This window comes from Scyliorhinus torazame, chromosome 3, assembly GCF_047496885.1.
Source record: "Scyliorhinus torazame isolate Kashiwa2021f chromosome 3, sScyTor2.1, whole genome shotgun sequence".
Taxonomy (NCBI): domain Eukaryota; kingdom Metazoa; phylum Chordata; class Chondrichthyes; order Carcharhiniformes; family Scyliorhinidae; genus Scyliorhinus; species Scyliorhinus torazame.
Window position 1 is genome coordinate 213063637 of NC_092709.1, and position 27873 is coordinate 213091509.

Consider the following 27873-nt stretch of genomic DNA (forward strand, 5'->3'; position numbering starts at 1 on the left):
ATTGCCACGTGTACTGAGATACAGTGAAAAGTATTGTTCTTACAGTCCAGGCAGATCGTTCCATACATGAAAAACATACGACATATGATAAATACACAATGTAAGTCTATAAACATAGACACCAGGTGAAGCATACAGAGTATAGTGAGCCTAATCCCCAACTGTAGGCTTTCCTGATCGAATGCACCCTCTCCATCATCATCGGCCAATAAGAAGTGTCTCCTCTATGTCTGTGCCTGGCAAGTTTCCTGCTCTCTCCTGCATGGGGTTTTGCAGTGTGCAGCAGACTATTAAACCTACATTGGAAAGCTATGCTGGAGCGGACCAGGCATTGGGTCCTTATGGGATTCATTGTAGCACTGCTCAGCTGGAGGAAGAGGCTTTCTGACTGGTGTCATCAGCCATGTTTTTTGTCGATACCTCCTGTTGCCCAGAAGCCATCCCTGTAGGCATGCCTTCAGACAATAGGTCTGACATCTGGGAATTGCAAAGAACGTGTGATTCATGAGAGATCCTTGTGAACCAAACACGAACTTGGGACTTACGTTTCTGGGGATCATACATAAATTGCACATTTATTGAGTGGAAGCCTTTCCTCGTTAGGAAGGTTGCGTCCGTGCCCCAGGGAGCTCTGCTCGCTACCTGGGTACATGTGGGAAACCCGCTATGACACCTGGAGTTGTACTGAAAGGCACAAACACAGCACCTCTTTTGAATAATGCATTGGTGACCCCTCTGATATAACGATCTGCAGCTGTGTTTGACATGTCATACATCTTGCCCATGGAGCCCTGGGAGATGTTGCTGGCATAGAAGTTCAATGACGCAGTGACTTTTAAAGTCACTGGTTCCCTCCAAGTTCTAGATGCCGCAGGTTATCCTGAAAGAGAGCAGAAAAATACCTCTACTACCTCACTAGACATCCTTGGCCGACTTTGACATTGCCTTTCAGTCATCAGCAGTAAGTCAAGGTATGGGTAGTACCATGCCATTGCTCACCATCATATTGGCCCCTTGATGCTTCCATCCAGACTAGTCTTAGAATTTGTTGCTGCCCCTTGTTGGCCTTCTGACCACTGTTAAACAGGATCCAATGCCATCCTTCCTCTGCATCATTCCTCCTCTGCCTAAGAGCCCAGGATATACCTTCATCTTGACTTGGCACCCAACTAAAACAATGGACAAATAGCACTCACCCTGATCTTCTTCGATCACAGCCTGGTCTTGTTCTCAATGCACTGCCAGCTTCCCTTAATCATACTTGGCCTTCATTCAATTACCTTTGACCTTTCCTCGGTAACATGGAAATATAGAAAATAAGATCAGGAGGAGGCCATTCCACCCTTCAAGCCTGTTCCACCATTCATTATGATCATGGCTGATCATCCAACTCAACAGCCTGATCCCGCCTTCTCCCCCATATCCTTTGACCCCTTCACCCCAAGTGCTATATCTAACTGTTTCTTGAAAGCATGCAATGGTTTAGCCTCAACTATTTTCTGTGGTAACGAATTCCACAGGCTCACCACTCTCCTGGTGAAGAGATTTCTCCTCATCTCTGTCCTAAACGGTCTACCTCGTATCCTCAGACTGTGATCCCTGTTTCTGGACACCCCCACTATCGGAAAAATCCTTCTTGCATCTACCCTGTCTGGGCCTGTTAGAATTGTATAGGTTTCTATGAGACATAGATACATAGAAGATAGAAGCAGGAGGAGGCCTTTTGGCCCTTCGAGCCTGCTCCGCCATTCATCACGATCATGGCTGATCATTCAACTCAATAGCCAATCCTGCTTTCTCCCCATAGCCTTTGATCTCATTCTCCTCAAGTGCTATATCCAGCCGCCTCTTGAATATATTCAAAGTTTTAGCATCAACTACTTCCTGTGGTAATGAATTCCACAGGCTTACCACTCTTTGTGTGAAGAAATGTCTCCTTACCTCTGTCCGAAATGGTTTACCCTGAATCCTCAGACTGTGATCCCTGGTTCTGGACACATCCATCATTGGTAACATCTTCCCTGCATCTACCCTGTCTAGTCCTGTTAGAATTTTATAAGTCACTATGAGATCCCCCCTCATTCTTCTGAACTCCAGCGAGAACAATCCCAACCTAGTTAATCTCTCCTCATATGACAGTCCCGCCATCCCTGGAATCAGTCTGGTAAACCTTCGCTGCACTCCCTCGAGAGCAAGAACATCCTTCCTCAGAGAAGGAGACCAAAACTGCACACAATATTCCCAAGTGTGGCCTCACCAAGGCCCTGTACACTCAGGGGTATTCAGTATTTAGGTAGGGCAGGCAAAAAGGAAAAGGATGAAGGAAAAGAATGAGGACCCTCCCTCATTCTTCTAAAGATTATTATTATTGAACTTCAGCGAATACAATCCTCACCGATTCAATCTCTCCTCATATGATAGTCCCGCCATCCCAGGAATCAGTCTGGTAAACCTTCTCTGCACTCCCTCTAAAGCATGAACATCCTTCCTCAGATAAGGAGACCAAAACTGTGCACAATATTTTAGATATGGCCTCACCAAGGCCCTGTATAATTTTAGCAAGACATCCCTGCTGCTGTGCTCAAATCCTCTTGCTATGAAGGCCAACAAACCATTTGCCTTCTTTACCACCTGCTGCTCCTACATGTTTACCTTCAGTGACTGGTGTACCCAGTTCCCATTGCACATTCCTCTCTCCTAATTTATGGTCATTCAGATAATAGTCTGCCTTCCGGTTTTTGCTACCAATGTGGATAACCTCACATTTATCCAAATTATACTGCATTTGCCATTCATTCAACTTGCCCAAATCACACTGAAGAATCTCTGCATCCTCCTCACAGCTCATCCTCCCACCCAGCTTTGGGTCATTTGCAAATTTGGAGATATTACATCGAGTACCCTCATCTAAATCATTAATATATATTGTGAACAGTTGGGGTCCCAGCACCGATCCCTGCGGTACCCCACTAGTCACTGCCTGTCAGTTGGAAAAATACCTGTTTATCCAAAACTTTGTTTCCTCCCTGTCAACAAGTTTTCCATCCATCTCAATACACTACCCCCAATCTCATGCGCTTTGTAATTTTACACACTAATATCTTATGTGGAACTTTGTCGAAAGCCTTCTGAAAGTCCAAATAAACCACTGGCACGATCTGACCAAATAAAATCAGAGTCCGTTCTGGGTCGGATTTAGCAACAGGCACTCTGCAGGCGGGCCTGTTCCGTGAGAGCACTCCTTCCTTCCGCGCTGGGCCCCATGTAGGGCTCAACCATGGCCAGCGCGGAGAAGAGAACACCCCCGCGCATGTGCCAAAAGACGACAGCCGGTATGCGCATGTGCGGAATCACGTCGGCGGTTCCTCGCATGCGCGAGATCACGATGGCCGATCCACGCATGCGCGAACTCGCCCAGTCCCTTCGGCGTCGGTTGGAGCAGCGCCGACCCCTCCAGCGTCCACCTAACTCCCTAGACAGGTGAGAATTCCTCACCTCGGGGGCCCGTTGGTGCCGGAGTCGTTGGTGCCGGTTTTCCCGCCGGCGTGGGGACTTAGTCCCCGGAAGGGAGAATCCCGGCCTTGGTCTTTGGTTTCTCTGCCTGTCACTTTTCTTATTTGCCTTTATATCCTTTGTTTTCGTCCTTGACTCCTTGCATAGGTTCCCATACCCCTGCCATTTTAATTTAAACCCTCCCCAGCCACTTAGCAAACATTCCCCCGAGGACATCAGTCCCAGTCCTCCCAGGTCTAACCCATCCAGTTTGTACTGGTCCCACCTCCTCAAGAACTGGTCCCAAGCCCCATGAATCTGAAACCCTCCCCCTCACACCATCTCTCCCGCCATGTATTCACCCGATATATCCTGTTATTTCTACTATGACTAGCACCCTTCACCTTCCCTTAATCTGTTTATGATGCTTTTTGTTATATTGCTTTGTTGCTACAAAGAGAAAAGGCATGGAAGTACCCACTCTGGATTCTTGTAAAACATGATGTGAAGTTTATTAAGGATCTTGCTTATACAATCAAGATAGTGATCGGCCCAAAGCCCGCGCAAACACTCTGTTGACGTCATTACACCTCATATGACGCAGAACCAGCAAGAATGTATTCCCAGATACATAGCACTTCTCAGCCTTCGATGCCCTCTTCTAGCATACCCTCCAGTAATCACAGACAACTCCAACCTGCTCAGCTTCAACCTTGAAGACAGCCTCTCCTCCTTCATGCCAACTTTAATCAGTCATGAAATTGAAGGCCAATGTTTTCGCTGCACCTCCACTTTAATTGCAAAGGTAGTATTTAATTACAGCAACTTGTGTTTTAATGAATATTCATTGCGCACAAATCCATTACATTTCCTCCCTATACCATTGGCAATCCTGCTCTTCTTCCAACCCGACACAAGGAGAATTCCTTGCTGGGAACTTTTTAAAAATAAATTTAGAGTACCCAATTATTTTTTCTTTCCAATTAAGGGGCAATTTAGCGTGGCCAATCCACCTACCCTGCACATCTTTGGGTTGTGGGGGGTGAGACCCACACATACGTGGGTAGAATATGCAAACTCCACATCGGGATCGTAACCTTGGTCCTCGGTGCCGTGAGGCAGCAGTGCTAACGACTGCGCCACCATGCCGCCACCATGCTGGGAACTTGAAACTTTGCTTCCCACCCTGCCCCCACAGCCTCTTACACGGCTCCCTTGGGCAGCTTTACATTCTGCTCCTTAAGTCAGTTCCGGTTATAAAACTCTAGGAAATCCCTCTTTCATCACTCGACTCTCCTCAATGTGTCCACTTTTATAAATTAAAATCTCCAACTCTCTTTGGCTACCATGATAACTTGAGGGTCTTTATTAAGGTGTTAATATAGTGACCTGCCTCTGAAACTTTTCTATGATCACCTGTATTGTGAAAATACTAAAACTGCACGCAGCAAGTGGGTCACTGTAACATTCTCTGGTTGCAACTCTAGATTTATGGTTTATCCATAGCAATGCTTTGGGAATCCTAAATATTGTTCAGCACATTGAAAGGTAAATTCAATTATTGTGCACTGTGAGCAGAGAGCTACACTTGAAGGGAGCACAGATTGGAGAAATGTGACTGCAGAGTGATAGATCTACTTCCCTATCAACATGGCTCCCCATTGGGAACACAATATCAATAACCTCTGAGAAGTAAGCAGATTTTCTTCCAGAATCAGTGTTGGTACACAGGAATGTCGAAACAGAAGTTAAGTCATTCAGCCTCTCAAATCTGTTCTATAATTTAGTTAGATCATGGCTGATCTGTACCTCAGCAATGTTTCTTCACCATTGATTTATATTAATTGATATGTTTACCTAAGAGCAATTGGGTACTGACTTTGTAAAGTTCCATATTTGGTTGGGTAACTACGACTTGACTGTATTGAGGACCTTGGTTACCACTTAACGTTGTTTTTCTACAAATGTCAAGCTATAAACAGAAAATGCTGATATTTAAAAAAATTAGTGTAGCTGTTATCCCTGATTTTCAAAAAATCTGAAATGCATCTTATATAAAATTATATTATTATTGACCATGGGATTGGTCAGTATGTTTAAAACTGAAATGTTTAGTCTTGTAAGGGATATAGCCGTGATTGTTCAAGACAGATATTTGAAAAATTGATTGCACATAACCAGAAACATTGGTGTCCAAAAACTTCTGTGCCAAATAATCAAGTCAACCATTTATAGCTGAACTTTTCACCAAAATATTTGTAGCAAACTGAAAATCAAAACACATTCGACAAATGGAAGACATTGAAAGTTGTTTTCATTTTCAAGTTGTGTACCAGGCACAAAAGGACTTTGGCAACACTTTATCCTACCCTACTTGCAGTAGGATTCTGGTTCATTCACACAGTTTCTCTAAATTTGTCGCAAATGTTTTGATGAAGCAATCTTCCATACCAGTGTTTCCAATATGGCTTCCTTTCCCTTCAAGCAAGAATTCCTCCCCACTCTGGTTCACAGAGTCCTCGGCTATGTTCATCCCATTTCCTGCACTTTAACTCCAATCCCTTCCCCTTCCTTCAGAACTATCCCTTCCGCAACTATAGTTGTGTTCCCCTTGTGCTCATCTTCCACTGCACATTCAACAGATCATCCTCTGCCATTTTCTCACCAGCATTCTGCCACTGCTAAATCCATTTCCCATTCCCTTTCCCTTTCAACATTCTAAAATGGTTACTCCCTCTGTGACAACCTGATCCACTCTTCAATTATCCCCAACAACATCTTCCAACTTTGAAAGTCAGGATCCACATTTGCATAGATTTAAATGGCATTATAAGGCCTTTACACCTGCTTGTTCCCCCCATCACTGCACCATGGGCGTGAGGGGTTGGGGGGTTTTGAGTAGGGATGTTCCATGGAGGGTTGCATATGGGCATGGTTTCTATTTTGATATTTTTCAAATCAAGGCGCCTTTCCCGATCTTCTGAAAACCTAAGTTGCTGGCAGGGCAGCCTTAATCAGAGTTTACCCCACCAGCCTGATGCTCTTGTCATTTATTTCTCGAAGAGGCGAACAATATGACAGGGAAAGCTGCCTTTGGGGCTGACGGCTTCCTCCCCAATTTTCCCACGCACTGCACCACTCTGCCATTTGTTCAGTAAATTCCACCCATTCTTATTCTCCTTTCAAATTATCAACACCTTCTCATGAACAACTCAGGATAGGCAATAAATATTGGTCTTACCAATGATGCTCATATCACAAGAACAAATGAAAGAAAATTCAGTATACTATACTCATTGCTCACAAGATAATGTTGAGGGTAATATATTGGCTTAGATAGAGGATTGGCTGATAGCAATAAACAAAGATGACAGATGGACGATTTTCAGGTGGGCAAACTGTAACTAGTGGTATGCCACAGGGAATCAATGCTGAGGCTTCAGCAATTTACAAATCTGTATTAATGAATTGGATGAAGAGACCGAATCACAGAATCCCTATAGTGCAGAAGGAAGCCATTTGGCTGATTGGATTTGCACTGCCCCTCCAAAAGAACACCCTACTTAGACCCACTCCCCACTTTATCCTTATAACCCACACCTAATCTGAACATCTTTGGACACTAACAGGAAATTTAGCATGGTCAATCCACCTAACCTGCACATCTTCGGACTATGGCAGGAAACCCACGCAGACAAGGGAAAAATGTGCAAACTCCACACAGTCACCCAAGGCCACAATTGAATCCAGGGATCTGGTGCTCACCACTGTGCCACTGTGTTACCCATAAATGCAACCACATTTGCTGACAAACAAGGCTAGGTTGGAAATCAAGTTGTGAGAGGAGCATAAAGAATCTGCAAAGGGAGATAGAAAGGTTAAGTGAACTGGGCAAAAAATTGGCAGATGTAGTATAATGTAGGCAAATGTGAGGTTGTCCACTTGCTGAGAAGAATAGAAAAACAGGGGCGAAATTCTCCGGAAACGGCGCGATGTCCGCCGACTGGCGCCCAAAACGGCGCTAATCAGACAGGCATCGCACCGCCCCAAAGGTGCGGAATGCTCCGCATCTTTGGGGGCCGAGCCCCAACATTGAGGGGCTAGGCCGGCGCCGGAGGAATTTCCGCCCCGCCAGCTGGCGGAAACGGCCTTTGTTGCCTCGCCAGCTGGCGCGGAAATGACATCTCCGGGCAGCGCATGCGCGGGAGCGTCAGCGGCCGCTGACAGTTTCCCACGCATGCGCAGTGGAGGGAGTCTCTTCCACCTCCGCCATGGTGGAGACCGTGGCGGAGGCGGAAGGGAAAGAGTGCCCCCACGGCACAGGCCCGCCCGCGGATCGGTGGGCCCCGATCGCGGGCCAGGCCACCGTGGGGGCACGCCCCGGGGTCAGATCGCCCTGCGCCCCCCCCAGGACCCCGGAGCCCGCCCACGCCGGTAAGGTAGGTGATTTAATTGACGCCGGCGGGACAGGCAATTTATCGAGCGGGGGGGGGCCTGCCAACCGGCGCGGCGCGATTCCCGCCTCCGCCGAATATCCGGTGCCGGAGATTTCGGCAACCGGCGGGGGCGGGATTCACGCCAGCCCCCGGCGATTCTCCAACCCAGCGGGGGGTCGGAGAATGTCACCCCAGAATATTATTTAAATGGAGAGGCACTGCCTAATTTGTAGTACAGGGGAATGTGGATGTCCTTGTATATGAATTACAAAACAGTTTACAGCAGGTAATTAGATAAGCAACCAAAATGTTGGCCTTTATTCCAGGGGTTCAAATTGGAAGTTCTTGTAGGAAATTGAATCCACAAGCTGAAAAACAGTTCACTGGGATTTTGTCAGAATCACAATATTTCACAGGTTTTATTGCAAGAGGGATGGAGTATAAAAATAGAGAAATCTTGCCACAATGATACAGAACATTGAAGAGACTACACCTGGAGTACTCCTTCCAGTTTTGGTCTTGATTTTTAAGGAGGGATATGCTTGCAATGGAATTATCTCAGAAAAGGTTCACTATATTGATTCCTGGGTTTAATGGGTTATCTTTGAGGAAACACTGAACAGCTTCTGCCGGTACTCATTGGAATATTGAAGAATGAGATGTGAATTTATAGATACAGGTAAGATTCTGAGGGCTCAGTGGGGTAGATGCTGAGATAATGCTTCCCCTCATGGGACAGCGGGGGGGGGGGATCTCGAGATACGGTTCAAAGTTTCAGAATATGTGGGGCGGGATTCTCCAAGCCCCGCGCCGGGCCGGAGAATCATCGCAGCCACGCCACGCCGAGGAGCGGAGAATTGGTGCCATTTGCGCCGGCGTGTTTGGTGCGGCGCCGGTCACGGGCCGCTATCCGCGGCCAGGCCGCCGATTCTCTGGCCTTGATAGGCCGAGCGGCCGCGCAGAAACTGTGCGCGCAGGGTTGGGGGGCAGCCTGTGAGGGGGAGGGGGGCCTCCGATGGGGTCTGGCCTGCGATCGGGGCCCACCAATCAGCGGGCCTGCCTCTCCAGCCCCGGCTCTATTTTGTTACGCGACCGGCCCCTGAACCCCCACGCCATGTTGCGTTGGGGCCAGCGCATTGAGGAAGTCCACTGTGCATGTGCGGGTTGGCGCGGCGCCCAGTTGGCGCCGGGAAGGGAGGCTGGAGCGGCATGAACCGCACCAGCGCTGTGCTGGCCCCCACTCGGTAGTGCCCACACCCATTTTGCGCCGTCGTGAAACGCGATGGCGTTCACGATGGCATGGACACTCTCCCTCCATTTAGGAGAATCCCCCCCATAATCTCCCATTTAAAATGAAAATGAGAAGGAATATCTTCTCTCAGCACTTTGTTCACCTTTGGAATTTTCCTTTCCAGAGAGCAGTGAAGGCTGGGTCAATCAAGGCTGAGTTAGACAGATTTTTGAGACAGTCACAGCGTAGGAAAATATAAACCTTGATAGACCATCCAGCTCTATACATTTAAAAGCATTGCATTTGTAGCATACCTTATAATACTACGCTTTGCAGACCGTGTTGGTTCTGGTTTTTTAAAACAATTTCTATTTTTTTCAGTTGCACTAAATGCCATAATTGATAGTAGTTTCTTGGTTGGGTGAACGCATTTCATATGGCTTGAAGAACTGACTGTAATACATTTTCAGTTAACTAGCAGAAACAACCATTTCTTTCATGCTATTAGCTGCTGTATGAGACAATGTTTTAGTATTAACGTATTTACAGCATAATGAAGCATTCGTCATTCGACTTTAATGGAGATGCTCACATTTCTGACTACACCAGAAAGGAATGAGACACATTACTGTTGTTATTGATTAAGAAAATATAACATATTTAAAAAATACCACAAATGCATACGAAAAAATGTAATTGCTGTTGTTTTCATTGTCTACACACTGCTGTTCAAATGGGTGTATGCACATTTTGTTATGTAAAGTTGGCAGTGTGTTTGTTCCAAATACATTGTAATATTGAACATCTAATTACTGAAACTGTCAGCTGTGAGATTGCCTTTTAGGGTATATCACATAAACCCACAAGCAGAGTTTAAATTATATGTAGAACGTTACTATATATTGCTTTGGAATCAAGTGAGAATAATTGCCAAATTTTTTACATGCCGTATTTCATGCTGAGCTTATCTTCTATTTGATTATTGTAGTAGCTGGCCCCTTTAAGGGACGATCTTCTGAAGGGTCATGTGACCGCTTATCCAATTGGTAGCTAGCACACAGGAATCGCCGAGCAGAGTGCGGGCTTTTGCTCAGTTCGATCCAGGAGGCAGACTAGCAGTATCAAGGCTGCACTACTCTGTACATAGCATGTTGCGTAAATAAACGTTTGTTGTTTGTATCTAATTGGTGGAACCAAATTGCTACAATTATACAGTGTACAGTCATCTTGAATGAATCCATAGTAGAGATTTATTTTAAACCACATCAGCTTGATTTCCAGTGGGAGTAAATGTAGCTTCTTTATTCTTCATCCCCGAATAATAAGTGGAATGGAAATCTTCATTTTGGCCCAAATGATTGCCCATTTCAGGAACAACCCCAAACTTATTTTCATTCAGAAGCTCAGATGAAGGGTCAAGGCTCAAATGAATGGCATCATCAGGTTCTGAAGAAATAATGTAAAGTGAAAATACTTCAGAAGTTATTGTCAGATGAATATCAGTTGTCAAATGCTATATTTGTGGCAATGTGACTCACAACAGAATCTGATGTCATTAGATAGATTCATAAGATTAGATGTTGCCATTAAGAGAATGGGTTGAATTTCAGCAACTAGCAGCACGGTGGAGCAGTGGGTTATCCCTGTTGCCTCACGGCGTTGAGGTTCCAGGTTCGATCCCGGCTCTAGGTCACTGTCCGTGTGGAGTTTGCACATTCTCCCCGTGTTTGCGTGGGTTTCACCCCCACAACCCAAAAATTTGCAGGGTAGATGGATTGGCCATGCTAAATTGCCCCATAATTGGAAAAATGAATTGGGTACCCTAAAATTTAAAAAAAAAAAAATTTTTTAAAGAATTGCAGCAACTGAAATGGGCCATTTCCAGGTTGGGAACCTGTCAGATTAATTTGAGGGTTTTGCAGAGCTGTGGAATTACCATCCACCTCCTTGTTCCCCAAGTCCCCATGGAGTGTAACGTACCTAACCAAGCAAACAAGGATGTTCTGCGGAATTCTCCATCGGCGGGATCCTCCGCTTCACCGGCAGCGCACCACAGCCACCCGTTTCCACACGGCGTGGGATGGCCACAATGGGAAACCCTATTATTGCCCCATCAGTCTACTCTTGATATCAGCAAAGTGCTATCAAGCACCACTTACTCAAATAACCTGCTCACTGCGGCTCAGTTTGGGTTCCGCCAGGGTCACTCAGCTCCTGACTTGATTACAGCCTTGGTTCAAATATGACCCCCCGCCGGGTCAGAGAATCGCCGGGGGGCGGTGTGAATCCACCCCCCGCCGGCTGCCGAATTCTCCAGCACCGAAGATTTGGCGGGGGCAGGAATCGCACCGCACCGGCCGGTGCCCCCCCCCCCACCCGACGATTCTCCAGCCCACAATGGGCATACGTCCCGCTGCTTTCATGCCAGTGCCGCCAGTGTGAATCAAACCACCTACCTTACTGGCGGCGCGGGCGGGCTCCGGGGTCCTGGGGGAGGCATGGGCAATCTGGCCCCAGGAGGTGCCTCCACGGTGGCCTGGCCCACGATCGGGGCCCACCGATCCGCGGGCGGGCCTGTGCCGTCGGGGCACTCTATTCTTTCCGCCTCGGCCATAGCCTCCGCGATGGCTGATGCGGAAGTGACCCCCCCCCCCCGCGCATGCGTGGGGATGACGTCAGCAGGATTCAGAAGAAAATCCCTCAAGCCCATGCATAGATTAGCATGGCAAGGGAGAGTGAATCGCTCCTAGCCCCAGCATAAACCAGGAGCAATTCAGATCGAGTGGGAAAACATACCCCAAAAGTGGTCTGAGTATTTCCTCATTTGGCTCAGCGATTATAAAATAGGACACCTTCCAACTCCTCATTTCTTTGTGGGAGACTTGCTATTTAGTGTCTGCATAAGAAAATTTAGTGGGGGGGGGGGGGGGGGGGCTGTACGGCATCAAAACCAAAATATTTGTTGTGGAGCTAGTGGTTACTGAAACATGAAAAAACATTGCTGAACTTGATGATCATCAAATCACAGCATGACCCTCTTCCCTCACTGACCAAAAGAAAGTTTGTGTCGTTTGGATGGAGGAGCTGCACCCCACGCATATTTGTAATAAAGCAATTGCAATGCTTACTTTCTCATATATTAGAAATGCCCATAGCTCCAATTGAAGTGGCAGCACTGAAACTTCCAAAAAGGTAGTTGTAGCAATGTTAGAAGTTGCAAATGGTTTGCCACCATCCCATCTCATTTGAAAAGCACTTTTTGGCATTAAATCTGCCACAGCAATGCAAATAGCGGTCAACTGAATATTGAGTACAGCTGCTGAAGAAAACCAGCAGCACTGTTACTAAGTTGCACTTGAATGAGCACTTTTGAACTTGCACTGTGTTACTTTGATGAATTCTGATGTGTTTCTCGGTCTATTTCCTACAGTAATCTGCCTGGTGGGATTAGGTTTGGTGGTGTTTTTCTTCAGTTTGCTGCTGTCAATATTCCGCTCCAAGTATCATGGGTATCCCTACAGGTAGGCACAGTTATATCTTCTCATCTTAATCTACTCGCTTTGAGGTAGCTACACATAATGGGAGTGAGCACAACACATATTATTAATATTTGTGAAAGAAAATGTAATTCCTGAACTCTATCTGAGCAATTCTATTCAACAAAACAACAGAATTCCAAATAGAAGATGGCACAGGGAAATTATGACTAAGCCTTTGTATCATGTGAGATTCACAAGGTTTAAAATGTTTCTGAATGAATATACATCATCTGAAATTCACTGTTGCAAAATAAAATATTTTGGGGGTTAAGTGAAGACCCAGGTTTTTGCCGTCTGGAGATGAATTCCAGGTATTAGAGAGCTGATTTTGCTTTTTTGGGGACTTGGATATGAATTTTAACTTTGAAATATTGGCCAGTTTGGATCGGATGTGGGGGAAGGGGCTAATGTCTCAGTAATCTGTTTCCAGGCCCAAACTGCTTGCAATCCACCCATTTCCAACTTTAACTGAGGGCAGATAGTGGATGGGCGACGAACTAGATTCAGTGAGTCACGTTGGAACCTTTACTATGACAATGAGGTTATTGTATTTTTGAAGTTTAACAGCTGTAGGCCAGGTTTCCTGAGTGTCGGATCTCCTGCGACAAATCCTCTGACCTTCCTCCCCTCAGGCCCCTCAACTGCCACCTGGAATTAGTTAACTCCATCCCCCTCCTCCAATGACTAACTCACCGTCTGACTGGAGGCCCAACCTGTCAGCCAGGCTGACCCTCCAGGCAGGGAACTGGGTCACTGTCTGTGCGGAGTCTGCACGTTCTCCCCGTGTCTGCGTGGGTTTCCTCTGGGTGCTCCGGTTTCCTCCCACAGTCCAAAGACGTGCAGGATTGGCCATGATAAATTGCCCTTCGTGAACAAAAAGGTTAGGAGGGGTTATTGGGTTGTGGGGATAGGGTGGAAGTGAGGGTTTAAGTGAGTTGGTGCAGACTCGATGGGCCGAATGGCCTCCTCTGCACTGTATGTTCTATGTCTAACCATTGCCATCAGATTAAGTGCCACACTGTGTGTGGGAGATCTGATTGGTCAGTTCCCTCCCAAAGTTTCTGACTGATTCACTCCCCACAAGTCAAATCTGTAAAGTACTGCCAAAAGGATCACCCAAAAACCTGAGGATAGAGGGAAACCAGGCTGAGGGATTGTAATTGAGTAAAAGAAGTTTTCCATTAATTTAAATTAATGGTCTGAATATCAAAGGGCTCTCCCAGGGTTCTTCTTCAGGGTGGCAGCCGGTGGCTAGTGGTGTGCCTCAGGGGTCGTTGCTGGGACCACAATTTTTCACAATATACATTAATGATCTGGAAGAAGGGACTGAGGGCACTGTTGCTAAGTTTGCAGATGATACAAAGATATGCAGAGGGACAGGTAGTATTGAGGAAGCAGGGGGGCTGCAGAAGGATTTGGACAGGCTAGGAGAGTGGGCAAAGAAGTAGCAGATGGAATAAAATGTGGAAAGGTGTGAGGTTATGCACTTTGGAAGGAGAAATGGAGGCATAGACTGTTTTCTAAATAGGGAAATGCTCAGGAAATCAGAAGCACAAAGGGACTTGGGAGTCCTTGTTCACGATTCTCTTAAGGTTAACGTGCAGGCTCAGTTGGCAATTAGGAAAGCAAATGCAATGTCAGCATTCGTGTTGGGAAGGCTGGAATACAAGACCAGGGATGTACTTCTGAGGCTGTAAAAGGCTCTGGTCAGACCCCATTTGGAGTATTGTGAGCAGTTTTGGGCCCCTTATCTAAGGAAGGATGTGCTGGCCTTGGAAAGGGTCCAGAGGAGGTTCACAAGAATTATTCCTGGAATGAAGAACTTGTAGTATGGGGAACGGTTGAGGACTCTGGGTCTGTACTCGTTGGAGTTTAGAAGGATGAGGGAGGATCTTATTGAAACTTACAGGATATTGCGAGGCCTGGTTAGAGTGGATGTGGAGAGGCTGTTTCCACTTGTACCTGAGGACACAATCTCAGACTAAAGGGCTGATCTTTTAAAACAGAGATGAGGAGGAATTTCTTCAGCCAAAGGGTGGTGAATCTGTGGAACTCTTTGCTGCAGAAGGCTGTGGAGGCCAAATCACTGAGTGTCTTTAAGACAGAGATAGATAGGTTCTTGATTAACAAGGGGATCAGGGGTTATGGGGAGAAGGCAGGAGAATGGGGAAGAGAAAATATCAGCCATGATTGAATGGCGGAGCAGACTCAATGGGCCGAGAAGCCTAATTCTGCTCCGATGTCTTATGGTCTTATGGGTTCAAAGGGCCCCAGCTCTTTTCCCTTTGGGCAGGGTGGTGCTCTGGCACTGCTGGTGTCACCTGGGCACCCTGGCATCACCAACCTGGCACTCTGGCAGAGCCACATGGGTGCCAGCCTGCTGGTGTCCAGTCCAGCTGGCATGGGAACTGCCAGGTTGGCACTGCCAAGGTGCCAAGCTTGCATTTTTTCATGCGTGCGATCAGGCCAGGGGTGCCCTGCGTGGGTGTTGGGGGTGGCAGGGCAGGGACCCTCCCATTGTGCGTTCGGGCTGGGGAAGATTGGAGGTCGCTTTAAGGGCCTTGGAGATTGGGACACCATTTAAAAATGGTGTTCGATCTCTTATTACACTGGGAAGTTCCGGTGAACAGAGCTCCCCAATGTACAAAACGAGGCCATGTGTGGCCTCAGCTGTGCATTTGCCCGCTAAGGCTCCTTATACAACATGAGTCACGTTGTATCGCCATGTTTTCTCGGGGCTGCAAGCGCAGGAAACACGTGACTGAAGGCGGTGGAGGGGTTGCCGATATGGGACTTTGTTCCCAATTAATTGAGTCGCACTCATAATATTCTAAATAAATGTTAATTTGACCAATCTCCCAATGTTAAGATATCCTTCAAAATGTTCAAAGATCTGTATCTTCGACAAAAACTAACCAGTCCTTCCACGCATCAGTGTACCAAATCTTGTTGAAATCCGTCCATTAATTTTTGAGCTATATTGTTAATTGACAAACTATCAGGGGAAAACATTACCCCTGTCTACCTTCAGTGGTGCAGGTCATAAGATTTTATCAATTGGTTCTGCAAATAATTGGACTACTTAGCCATTTTTATGACTGCCCATCAGAATTCTATCTTTTATCCTGCACCATCCATTGTTGTGATCTTGTAGAGACTGATAACTTTAAAAAAGATATTTGAATTTTCAGCAATTGACCGCCAGAACCACACAAGATTTCAAGTTTTAAGACTTTAACTCGAACAAACAACTCAAAACAGCATTGGTTAAACAATATTTCTGCAGATTACTTATACTCTAAAGTACAGAAAGGTTTCCTCCATTTAACTTTAAAAATGAAAAACTCGCCACCACTGTTATCCTTTACTCTGTCCCAGAAGTAGACACCACGAACCAGTCCAGAGCCATTCTCAGCTCCCAATGGCTTGCTTCCTTTTTCCTTTTCTAGCTTGATAACTTCTAATCCCAAATTGATTTTCGTGGTGAAGGTTACCCTGGAGATCAGTCCCTCTAGCCAAAGCGAGGCAAATCTTCCAGCTTCTTCAAGGTCGTATTTTAGACCCAACCACCTTCAGCTGTTTCATCGATGGCATTCCCTCCATTATAAGCTCAGAAGTGGAAATGCTCACTGAGGCTTGGGCTGCTGAGTAGCAAGCAACATTTGCATCACACATTTGCCAGGCAGTGACCATCACCAACATGAGAGTCTAACCATCTCCCCTTTACATACAAAGGCATTACCAAGATCATTCAATTCCTGCCATCTGCATTCTGGTGGTCACAATTAACCAAAAACATAGCGAGACCAACCATTTAAATACTGTTGTTACAAATGTCGATCAGAAACTAGGTGTTCTCTGATGAGTGACTCACCTCCGGACTCCCTAAAGTCTTCGCACCAAGACACAACATAGGAGTGTCTGGAACAGTCTCCACTTTTCTAGCTGAGTGCAGCTCCAACAACACTCAAGAAACTCATCACCACCCAAGACAAAGCAGCACACTTGATCGGCAACCCCTCCACTGCCTTAAACATTACTCCATCCACGAGAGTGTCAGCAGTGCATACCATCAACAAGATGCACTGGGGCAACATGTCAAGCAGCTGCTTCTGAACTTGTGACCTCTATCAACTAAAAGAACAAGGGCAGCAGGCGCAAGGGAACACCACCACTTGCAAGTTCCGCTGCAAGTCACAAACCATCGTGATTTGGGAATATTTCACTGTTCCTTCATCATCACTGGGCCAATATCCAGCAACTCCCCATCTAGCCATCTTCTCAAGGGAAACTAGATAATGCCCACATCCTGTGAATAAATAAATATGCATGTTCTCCCTGTGTGTGCATGGGTTTCCTCCGGGTGCTCCGGTTTCCTACCACAGTCCAAAGATGTGCAAGTTCGGTGGATTGTCCATGATAAATTGCCCTTAGTGTCCAAAAAAATGTTAGGTGGAGTAACTGGGTTACGGGGATAGGGTGGAGGCGTGGGCTTAAGTGGGGTGCTCTTTCCAAGGGCTGGTGCAGACTCGATGGGCCGAATGGCCTCCTTCTGCACTGTAAATTCTATTATATCAAAACTCTGTAAGCTATATGGCATTTAAAACTCAGAATAAGATATGTCAGATGTGCAGTATTCATTTGTTACTTTCACTGAACCACAATCAAGGAATATTAAGTTGGAACATTCAAATTGGGAGAGATATATCTATATTGGTGGATTGAATCAATATAAACCATTTTGCACTAACATCCGCACAGTGGCGCAGTGGTTAACACTGTTGCTTCACAGTTCCAGGGTCCCAGGTTCGACTCCCGGGTTGGGTCACTGTCTGTGTGGAGTCTGCACGTTCTCCTCGTGTCTGCGTGAGTTTCCTCCGGGTGCTCCGGTTTCCTTCTACAATCCAAAGATGTGCAGGTTAGGTGGATTGGTCATGCTAAATTGCCCTTAATGTCCAAAAAGGTTAGGTGGGGTTACTGGGTGACAAGTGTGGGCTTAAGTGGGGTGCTATTTCCAAGGGCTAGTGCAGACTTGATGGGTTGAATGGCATCCTTCTGCATTGTAAATTCTATGATTCCATGATTTGAACAAATAATTAATTTTACAGTTAAGCTTAGAATAATAATATCAGTACAAAAGTATAACACGGTGAAAAGGAACTCCACACACACTAAGATATTCCTATTTATATCAAGCATTCTATCACTGAAAAAGTACAACTGCGGGATGTATATTTTACAATCAATGTTAAATAAGTTGCAACAATTACAAGCAACTAATTATTATAGATTCAGGGCAACTGTAAATGACAATTTAATACCATTGCCTTAATCGCCCGTCCCACTGGATAACATCTGTTGAGAGAGGTGTCTGTTACAACAATGGAGAAAAACCATGGAGCCATACATGAAAATATTGGAATTTAATGGACCTGAAGTGTATATTTTTTTTAATGAACATGAGAAACCGAAGATGGCTGATGAATGCATCATCAGCCGCTGACAGGAATGGTGAAAGGGGGTCTCTACAGAACAATGGGACACTTTTCCTGTGGGTCTAGACCATTGAAGGACCATTTGAAAACATTATTGCCATTCCTGGAAGACAAAAGGACATCATGACTATCTCATCTCAAAGTACCTAGCTATAATGGCCTAGACAGACGAGCACATATCAGCCTCTTGGAATACTCATCTGGGTATTAAAGCTAGGTACCCGCCTGCCAAACAAGTATTCGGGGATTCTTCTGGAATTCCACTCTCGCTCTGTTGCTTGGTCTCAGTGTGTGTGTGCCAAGAAACAGCAGCTAGAAGTTACTACACACTGAAGGTAATACAGTGACTGGAAAAAGGAACACCTGGAGCACAGAATCATCTATTTATCAGCAAAAGCTAACTTAACTGGAAAGAATTGAATCAGCCACAACTCCTCATTGTCTACTCCTCGCACCTCAATGACTTCCGATCTTCCGGTTTCTGGACGGTTAGAGATTCTTTCAAATCCTCTCAAACTAAATGGAAACTTCAGAGCTGCCAATGGGACCTTTCCCCCTTAGCTTCAAAACTTTTGCTTCTACCAAATACAAGTCACCGCTTGCATCAATGTCAAGACAAACAATCCTCCAAGAAAGCTGATGTTCAGAGTCTTCATCATCAGCACCATCCTGGATTCTTTCTCATCTGCCTTGGGCTCACAACTGAACTGGTCATAGGAGTACGACTCCTAAATCACTAAATTACTCGCAAAATCACAATCCTTCATGTGTTCTTGTCCAAACGTTTTGCAATATAATCTGAACTGTAGGTCTCACTGCCCTGAGTGCTGATTATCAGGCAGTAGAGCTGCCTGATGATCAACCAGCACATTTAAATTAGCTGAACCTGCCATAAAACAGCAAGGTTCTGTGGCAGTTAGATCAGGTGCATGCGTGTCATCCGACATATGCTGAGGTGAAGATAGGGGCAGGATGGAAAATTATCCCATTGCTTTTTATAATGTTGTTTGTGAAAGGATTCAGGATATGTGAATAGCATTTTTTCTCTTTAATTACTACTGTTAGGGCTTAGCAATTGCATTCCCTAATCCATCATGGCCACACAATAATATGCATGAGTAACACAACTATTAAAAAGCTGCTATCTAGACATTCAACCTGCTATATGTCAAAACAACTGCTTATTTAAATGCGAGCACTTTAAAAGGTCATCCTACAAAAACACCACAGGTTGTCTCTCTTCTGCATTCCTTTTAGTTAACGATATTCATCATCTGTTGTCATTTTTGTAACCCTGATGCCATTTACATTGCAGAACTGAAGTCTGCAACTTAAGTTGTTCCTTTTCTTCAGCCTTTTGTTCCACATGTCAGTAGGTTGAGCATCCTAAGAATAATTAAGGTGAAAACTGCTATTATTCCTCACAGACTAAAGCACGGTAGCATTATGGATAGCACAATTGCTTCACAGCTCCAGGGTCCCAGGTTCGATTCCGGCTTGGGTCACTGTCTGTGCGGAGTCTGCACATCCTCCCCGTGTGTGCGTGGGTTTCCTCCGGGTGCTCCGGTTTCCTCCCACAGTCCAAAGATGTGCAGGTTAGGTGGATTGGCCATGATAAATTGCCCTTAGTGTCCAAAATTGCCTTAGTATTGGGTGGGGTTACTGGGTTAAAGGGATAGGGTGGAGGTGTTGACCTTGGGTAGGGTGCTCTTTCCAAGAGCCGGTGCAGACTCGATGGGCCAAATGGCCTCCTTCTGCACTGTAAATTTTATGAAAAAAAAGTGCTTAATCTGAAGTAAATGCTTTAGCTGCCCTTTTTCACAAACTGCACAATATGTGGGCTGAATTTGAAAGATCAGAATTTTATAATGGTGCTCAAAACAGCAACATCTGGAGAAGTTCAGGTGCGACCTGCCCCATTGTAACTTGCACAGTCTTTAAATAGTACAAAGGACCATAGGATGTGATTTAGACAAGTACTGCTGTGAGGAGGTTGAGGTCTTCCTCTCAAAACATGCAGACATGTCCAGCTCAAGTATGATGATGAGTATATCAGAGATTTCATAATTTTTTAAAAATGCAATACCTTACAGCCCATTCCTCTTCAGTAGAATGGAAAGTTAGCTCCCATCTCCTATCTGAAGCTGCTGCGGACCCAGAGATCGAAATCATGCTGCACAGCATGAATAGAAATTCTCACATCAAGTTTGCGCAAGAACAGGAGCTCCTGTAGCAGACTTCTATCTCCTAATGGGTCAGAATCCTGGAATTCCCTCCCCAACAGCACTGTGGATGATCCTACAACACATGGATTGTAGTGGTTAAAGGAGACAGCAGGCCATCACCTTCTTAAGGTAAATTAGGGATGGACAATAAATGCTGGCCTCGCCAGCGGTGCACGCATTCCATAAGATAATTTAAAAAGAAGCCACCCCAGAGAATTGTGGCAGTTGACAGCTTTGAGCTGGGGTTGGCAAGTGAGGTTGGTGGGAAATAGTGCTGATGTTAACTTGGAAAATGCAGAGGGGTGTGCCAGAATGATCCGAACAGAAAAGAGATCAACATTTTCCATCAGTAACGGTAGCATTGTGGATAGCACAATTGCTTCACAGCTCCAGGGTCCCAGGTTTGATTCCGGCTTGGGTCACTGTCTGTGCGGAGTCTGCAAATCCTCCCCGTGTGTGCGTTGGTTTCCTCCGGGTGCTCCGGTTTCCTCCCACAGTCCAAAGATGTGCAGGTTAGGTGGATTGGCTATGATAAATTGCCCTTAGTGTCCAAAAGTGTCCTTAGTGTTGGGTGGGGTTACTGGGTTATGGGGATAGGGTGGAGGTGTTAACCTTGGGTAGTGTGCTCTTTCCAAGAGCCGGTGCAGACTCGATGGGCCGAATGGCCTCCTTCTGCACTGGAAATTCTATGAAATTCTATGTAACCTGAGAGATGAAGAGAGCGTCTTTGTGATCTTTGAAAGGCAGGTAGTAGGTCGCCAACTGTAATGGGGACATCATTAGGGTGTGGGGGTGAGTGTGGAGGATAGTTGGAGATGGGTGCCAATTTAAACTGTGAGAAAAGAGAAGAATAATACTTCCTTGAACTGCAGCTGCAGGCAGAGAATAGTGTCAATATAAATGAGGAGAGGGGGTAAGGCAGGTCAAAGAAAGCCTGCATTAACAGATGGAAGAATGAGGTACAGATATGAACTAAAGGATAGAAAGGATGCCAATAGAAATTGACGAACTGAGGAGATAAGGAAATGTGAGCCAGCATGAGCTGAGGGGAAGGGGAGAGAATGCCAGTGTAGATAGGGAGATGAGGAGATCCTGCGTATATTAAGGGAAGAGGGAGATGAGTACTTCCTTGGTACTGTAATAACATACAAATGATTTTAATGCAAAATAAATTTAGATTTTGAGAGTAGCATTACACAGCCACAATTGTCTGTGATTTCACTTCAAGAATGGAGGGAAATTCACTGGGTGGAATCTTCCAATATATTGTCAGTCTCATTCTCAGTGAGAAAATTGGCACGTTTCTCTCCTGTTGCACAGCCCAGCTTTCTCACCAGATCTTCTGGCACTCTGCTCACAGAGAATCTGGAGGTGTGGTTTCTGCCAACACTCTGGCGAAGCGGATCCTGAGAGAGCTGCCAACACTAGCTCCACAGTGACCAGGGAGTCACCTTAAAACGGCATCCCAATCTGTGTGGAAAAGAGACTCATTCCCCTCCCCCCAAACATAGGAGCATCCCCCCACAACAATCGGGATAACCCTCCCTCACATAAGCAATGGAGCAACCCTCCCCCCACACAAGCAATGGGGCAACCCACCATCACACACATAAGGGGAACGCCCTTAATGGGGAAACTGCCAGGTTGGCACTGCAACTTCCTCAGGGGATATGCTTATCTTTGCGCTCCCGGTGGGTTCCTCTCGACTGTTTCACGTTTTGCCAAAGCAGTTGTAAACCTCACAAACGTGACGTCAGCGAGGGGGGAATTCATGGATGTGGGCGTCGCTGGCTGAGTCATCATTTATTGCTCATTGCTGAGGGTATTTAAGAGCGGGACTGGAGTCACATGTAGGCCAGACTAGGTAAGGATGACAGATGACTGATTTCCTTCTCTAAAGGACATTAGTGAACCAAATGTTTTTTTACGACAATCAACAATGGTCATCAACAATCAACAACAAGTCATCATCAGACTTTTTTTAAATTCCAGATTTTTCATTGAATTTAAATTCCATCATCTGCCCTGGTGGGATTCAAACCCGGGTCCCCAGAGCAGTATCCTGAGTCTCTGGATTATTAGTCCAGTGACAATACAACTATGCCACTGCCTCCCCGCCTTCCCCTAGGGGGAACATGTGGCAGGGAAACCCTTTAAATATTTTTACGTTTATTTAAATGAAATTCCCATCCTTTTTGGGCAGGAACCTCATTGCATCACTGGTAAGCGGTGGGGAAAATCTCAGAACGGGATCTCACCACAAAAAATTCACATTCCCACGGTCTTTTGGGATTTTCTGCCATTTGTGTCCGCAGTGAACACCGGCTGAAAATCGCCCCACTGTCTTCTGCTGTTTAAATGACGGAATCTTGGGTAAATCTGCAAGTTAAGCCATAACAAGTGCATGTCTCATTGTACTTTCAGAGCAACTACAAATCACAGTCCTGTACTCAGGCTGGTTAAAATTGTCGATCTCTTTAGCTTGGTGTGTGCATCAATAATATCTCACAATTAACTCTTCTTTAAACGCTGTGTTCAACAGGCAGATATATCTATGACTGAAAGAGAATAGTATATTGTTATTTATAAATGTCCTTCTCTTCCAGCTTTTTGATAAAGTAACAAATGGAATCACATACAAAGACCCGAGGATGCCCATGAAAACATCTACCATCTGAGGAGAAAGTACTTTAAAGTGGGGTTTGATAGCCAGTGTTAAAATATGTTAAGTGTTAATTGCTATACTGGTCATTGTGGAATTGTGAAAGTGACATTTAGATGTGAGTCTGTGCTTTTGCCTTCACTCAGTCTTATATATAGATTGATTTATTAGTTTGAATTGTCGAAGATGGTGTACAAATGATCATAAATATAACAAATTGCAAGAACCTCAATAAGACTTTGTGTAAATTCCTTGGCATAATACAACAACACATTTCACAAAAGCGTTTAATGTTCTTGTCAGGTTTCTGAAGAAGCACTGAAACGTGTTTTATCAAGTGGAGCCTGGGGACAAGATTATGTGCGTGACACAGGAAATTAATTCAAGCTTAACTAAAAGTAGCTTCATTCACCCACTGCATTTAAAATTTCAATGTAGCTCTGAACAAGAATTTGTCAGGAAATGTTTAACCATACATTTTGTTGGTATAAGTTGGCAAATTTTATATATTTTAAATAGTTTCTTGGTGGTGGGTCATGTTTAGATTTTGTAGTATTCTATAACATATGCTGCAAGACTGTCAGCTGAAAGATTTCACTCAAAGTTTCAACTCTTTACATTATAGCCAGACAGTGACCTTTGAATTATCCACAGATCTGGAAAATGATACTCCACCTTACCAAACATGCATTTCCAGGAGACCTGAGGTTGAATTTTGAAAATTCAAGATGTACACCATGTTAAGGTCAACACCTTTTACTTGGCTACTAATGCCTTTACGCAATGGATTAACTTACTTAAAGTTGCAGGGCCAATTCTGTATCCTCACCTGCATTACACGTCACTAGCCCAAGTTTGTAAGCCAAGATCATTTAAATTGTTAGGGCCGGATTTTCAGAGTTGGAAAGGTTCTGGAAACCTTTAAAATGGCGAATGGTGCATGGAAGTGGAAGACCTGCCCCCCACTTTGACAGATCTTGGGCGGGATTCTCCGTTCCGCCAATCTTGCACCCACGTCTACGGATTTCCGAGCAGCATGGGGTGACCACAATGGGAAATCCCATTGGCAGGTGGCAGGAATGGAGAATCCCGCTGCAGGCGAGGGCGCGCCCCCGAGGAACATGCAGCTGGCAGACGGGAGTATCCGCCCCTTATTTTTACAGTAGTGAAAGGAAGGGAGCATGAATCACACGGGCAGGAAATTGGACCAGCAGAGCCATTTGAAATTAGTGCTGAGCTCAAACTGACCCCATTTTCGCTATTCCAAGGGTCTTAATCCACGGTGTGTGAGTAATAACTTTATGGAGTATAAATTAGCTTTGTGAAGAGTGGATAAGGTCCATTTAATTGTCGTCATCTGAAGTTTTAAAGAAGTACACAGCCCTTTAAACATGAAAAAACAGGCTGAAGCAGTTCAAGTTAAACAACGTCTGCTGGACTACTTTGATTGATTGGCCATCTGGCGCAGATTAGAAAAGCAACATAGCCATCTGTTCGTGCACATTAAATTCAGTTATTTGTTAAGGACTGTTATTAAAGCTGAGGTCATTATGAATGCTTGGCTGAGTTCAAAAACTATTACAGCTTTATCAGTGGAATGAATTAACATTTTGATTGACAGCTTCAAGAGGCTATTAAAAGATTTTCTATCTTTGATGTAGTTACAGAATAGAAGTTTTTTTTGATAAAACATTGAATGATTGAGGTGATTTAAAATTTTTGAATGGGTTTGATAAAACTTTTTTTAATATATCAAATGTGTATGAATGTGAGTTATATTAAATTGTTAGAATTTTTTTTCATTTCCACATCGTTCTTGATGTCTACCCATAGTAGATTGTGGGTAGATTGTGGGTGAATGACTATGAAGGTGGCATCGTGATATGAAGGATCATTGGAGCGTGTGGGAATGAGTTGAGATAGAGGAGAACATAGGAAGTGAATGGAAGGGTGATGGCTGGAGGGCCGAGCAGGCTCTAAAACAATGGTGAAAAGTCTGGGACTGAGGTGGGACTTCTAACAAGCCAACCTCAGCACTCACCTCCCTTGACTCGAGCTACCCAACTCAATATTGAAAACCTCAGAGTAAACGCCTCATGCACACTCCATACCCCCATGCTTCCTACATGCCCCAATGCATCTTTGATAGCCCCAGGGCAGAACGGTAGCACACATGGCTAGCACTGGTTTCACAGCGCCAGGGTCCCAGGTTCGATTCCCCACTGGGTCACTGTCTGTGAGGAGTCTGCACTTTCTCCCCGTGTCTGCGTGGGTTTCCTCCGGGTGCTCCGGTTTGCTCCCACAGTCCAAAGATGTGCAGGTTAGGTGCATTGTCCATACTAAGTTGCCCTTAGTGTCCAAAAAGGTTAGGAGGGGTTATTGGGTTATGGGGATAGGGTGGAAGTGAGGGCTTAAGTGGTCAGTGCAGACTCGATGGGCCAAATGGTCTCCTTCTGCACTGTATATTCTATGTTCTATGCTTCCTCCATAACTACCCACCAAGTGTGAACTATATACAGACGTACGAGCCTTTAATAACACTGGGACGTATTTGAAATGCTCAGGAGGTAGGAGAAAAAAACAAACATTCATTTACACTCCAGTTGAAAAAGTTGCACCTCTGAGAAGCTCACAGAACTGTCAATCAATCACACCGCCCTTGAACAAGCACTCTGTTGACTCAAGTGCTGGTCAATTTGTCAAAATTAGCAAACAGACATTCAAAAACCTCTTAAACTAATAAAACTGGTAATTAAACAAAGCACACAGACCCCATCACAGCTATGGCAACAACCCCTGCTGAGCTAAATCTATTAGTGGGGTTTGGAACCATGCATTCATTTTGGGCTTATATTGCACAGCTAAGTAAAGAAACCCTACAGAGGTCAAAACAATACAGTATTTGACGATACCTCACCAGTTGCACAGCCAACTGCTCCTTTTTCCTGCAAAAGGCTCACAAGTTGGAATTTCAATCAAAAATCTCTGGCATCTGTTCAGTGTTTCCCAAAATCTCAACAGATCTCTAGAATTTTAAATCAAAGGAAAACACAAACCACAGTATCCAGATGACCCATTTAAATCAGATTCCCAAAACAGTTAAATGCATAAGAGCATTTTATTCCCTGCAAAAGAAACTCTGACACATAGAAACATAGAAAATAGAGCAGGAATTTGGAAGCCCTTCGAGCCAGCTCCGCCATTCAGTACGATCATGGCTGATCATCCAACTCAGTAACCTGTTCCCACTTTCCCCTCATATCCCTTGATTCCTTTAGCCTCAACAGCTATATCTAACCCTTTCTTGAAAATATACAGGGCGGAATTCTCCGTTGGCCGACGTCAAAATTGGAAAAGGCGATTGGGCGGAGAATTGGTTCCGACGCCAAACACTTTGCAGGTGCCGATTTGACGTCAAATTGCAATTCTCCATCACCTCGATAGTGGCATCAATGCATATCGGAAGGCAGGTACAGTAGACACCGTTTTATATCATTAGCGGGCCCGATCCCGTATTCTCCGGGGCCTCCGCGATTCTCCAGCTCCAATGGGCCGAGATCCTGACACCGCGGTCCACTTGTGCTTTCAAAAATCCGGCATGAAACCAGTGTGGCAGCTGCTGAGGGAAAGAGAGGGGGTATGGAAGGTGTCCAACATTGCCATAATTTGCTGACAGTTGGCCCGGGGGCTTCTGCCAGGCCCGGGGGGCAAAATGGGTGGTGACCAGGAGGTGGGCTGCGGGGTCAGGATGGACGGGCATGGAGCACCATTGCCACAGCCAGCAAGGTAGCTATGCATGCAACTGACAGCCCACTGTGAACTTGGGGCCAAAGGTCATATAGGTGCCCCGCCAGGGCACCTTCCCAGGTGCGTTCTGGCCCCAGCCAACCCATCAGCTGTATGAGCACACTCCAGGGCAACTACTGCCATCTTGTTATAGAATATACAGTGCAGAAGGAGGCCATTCGGCCCATCGAGTCTGCACCGACTCACTTAAGCCCTTACTTACACCCTATCCCCCTAACCCAATAACCCCTCCTAACCTTTTTGGACACGAAGGGCAATTTAGGATGGCCAATCCACCTAACCTGCACGTCTTTGGACTGGGATATAAGTGTGTGGGGATTGTAATGTGTATAGAGGCTGCAGCTTGTCAGCCTCCCGAGTGTCAATCATGGACCCGGCGAACCCCACACTATTTTTCATTGGAATCGATTTTGTCCAACGGGCACCGGTGCTAGCCCCTAAATGGTAGTGAATCAATCCAGATGCAGAACAAATTTTTCTGTCTTGAAAGTCCACAAATTCTGCGTTGGCGTCAACACTTAGCGCTGGATTCTCCGATTGCCAACGGCGAAATCGCATTCAGTGATTGGCCGGAGAATCCGTTTTGATGCCGAAATCGGGGGCCGCACGCCTTTGGGACGGCCTCAGGATGTCACGTGAGGCCCTCGATGCTCTGTGCCCGATGGGCAGACTTCCCGACCACGTGGGCATATGTGCTCACAGTTTCCGAGGACCTCGCAAGGCGGGTGCGGACTGTCGAGCGCCGCCACAGTCGGGGCGGGGTGGGGGGGGGGGGGGGGAGGGGAGCCATTCTGTGGCCGGGGAACTGGTGGGGGATGGTCCGGGGGTGGCGAGGGGTGTTACAGCGGGGCACCATCTCGCAGGCCGGGTCAGCACTCGGCCGGCGCAATGTTGTACAGCGCGACCGTGCACATGGTGCAATGAAGACCGTGGACCCGACAATTCTCTGTCCGTATCTGCAGGTGAAGCCGGGGGCTTTACGTGGC

The 27873-nt window shown here is 45.7% G+C and overlaps 1 protein-coding gene across 4 annotated transcripts in view; it reads left to right on the forward strand.

The window, feature by feature from the left end:
- tusc3 (tumor suppressor candidate 3) overlaps window positions 1-23315 on the forward strand; it is a 650472-nt gene extending 627157 nt beyond the window's left edge. For 3 of the 4 annotated variants that reach the window (XM_072496838.1, XM_072496836.1, XM_072496837.1), the window contains 2 exons: window positions 12590-12680; window positions 23025-23315. In XM_072496838.1, coding sequence (XP_072352939.1) covers window positions 12590-12680; window positions 23025-23040 — 107 coding nt within the window. In that variant the 3' untranslated portion in view covers window positions 23041-23315. The remainder of the gene's footprint in view (window positions 1-12589; window positions 12681-23024) is intronic. The other variant, XM_072496839.1, reaches the window with a different exon arrangement.
- The last annotated feature ends 4558 nt before the right edge of the window (window positions 23316-27873 follow it).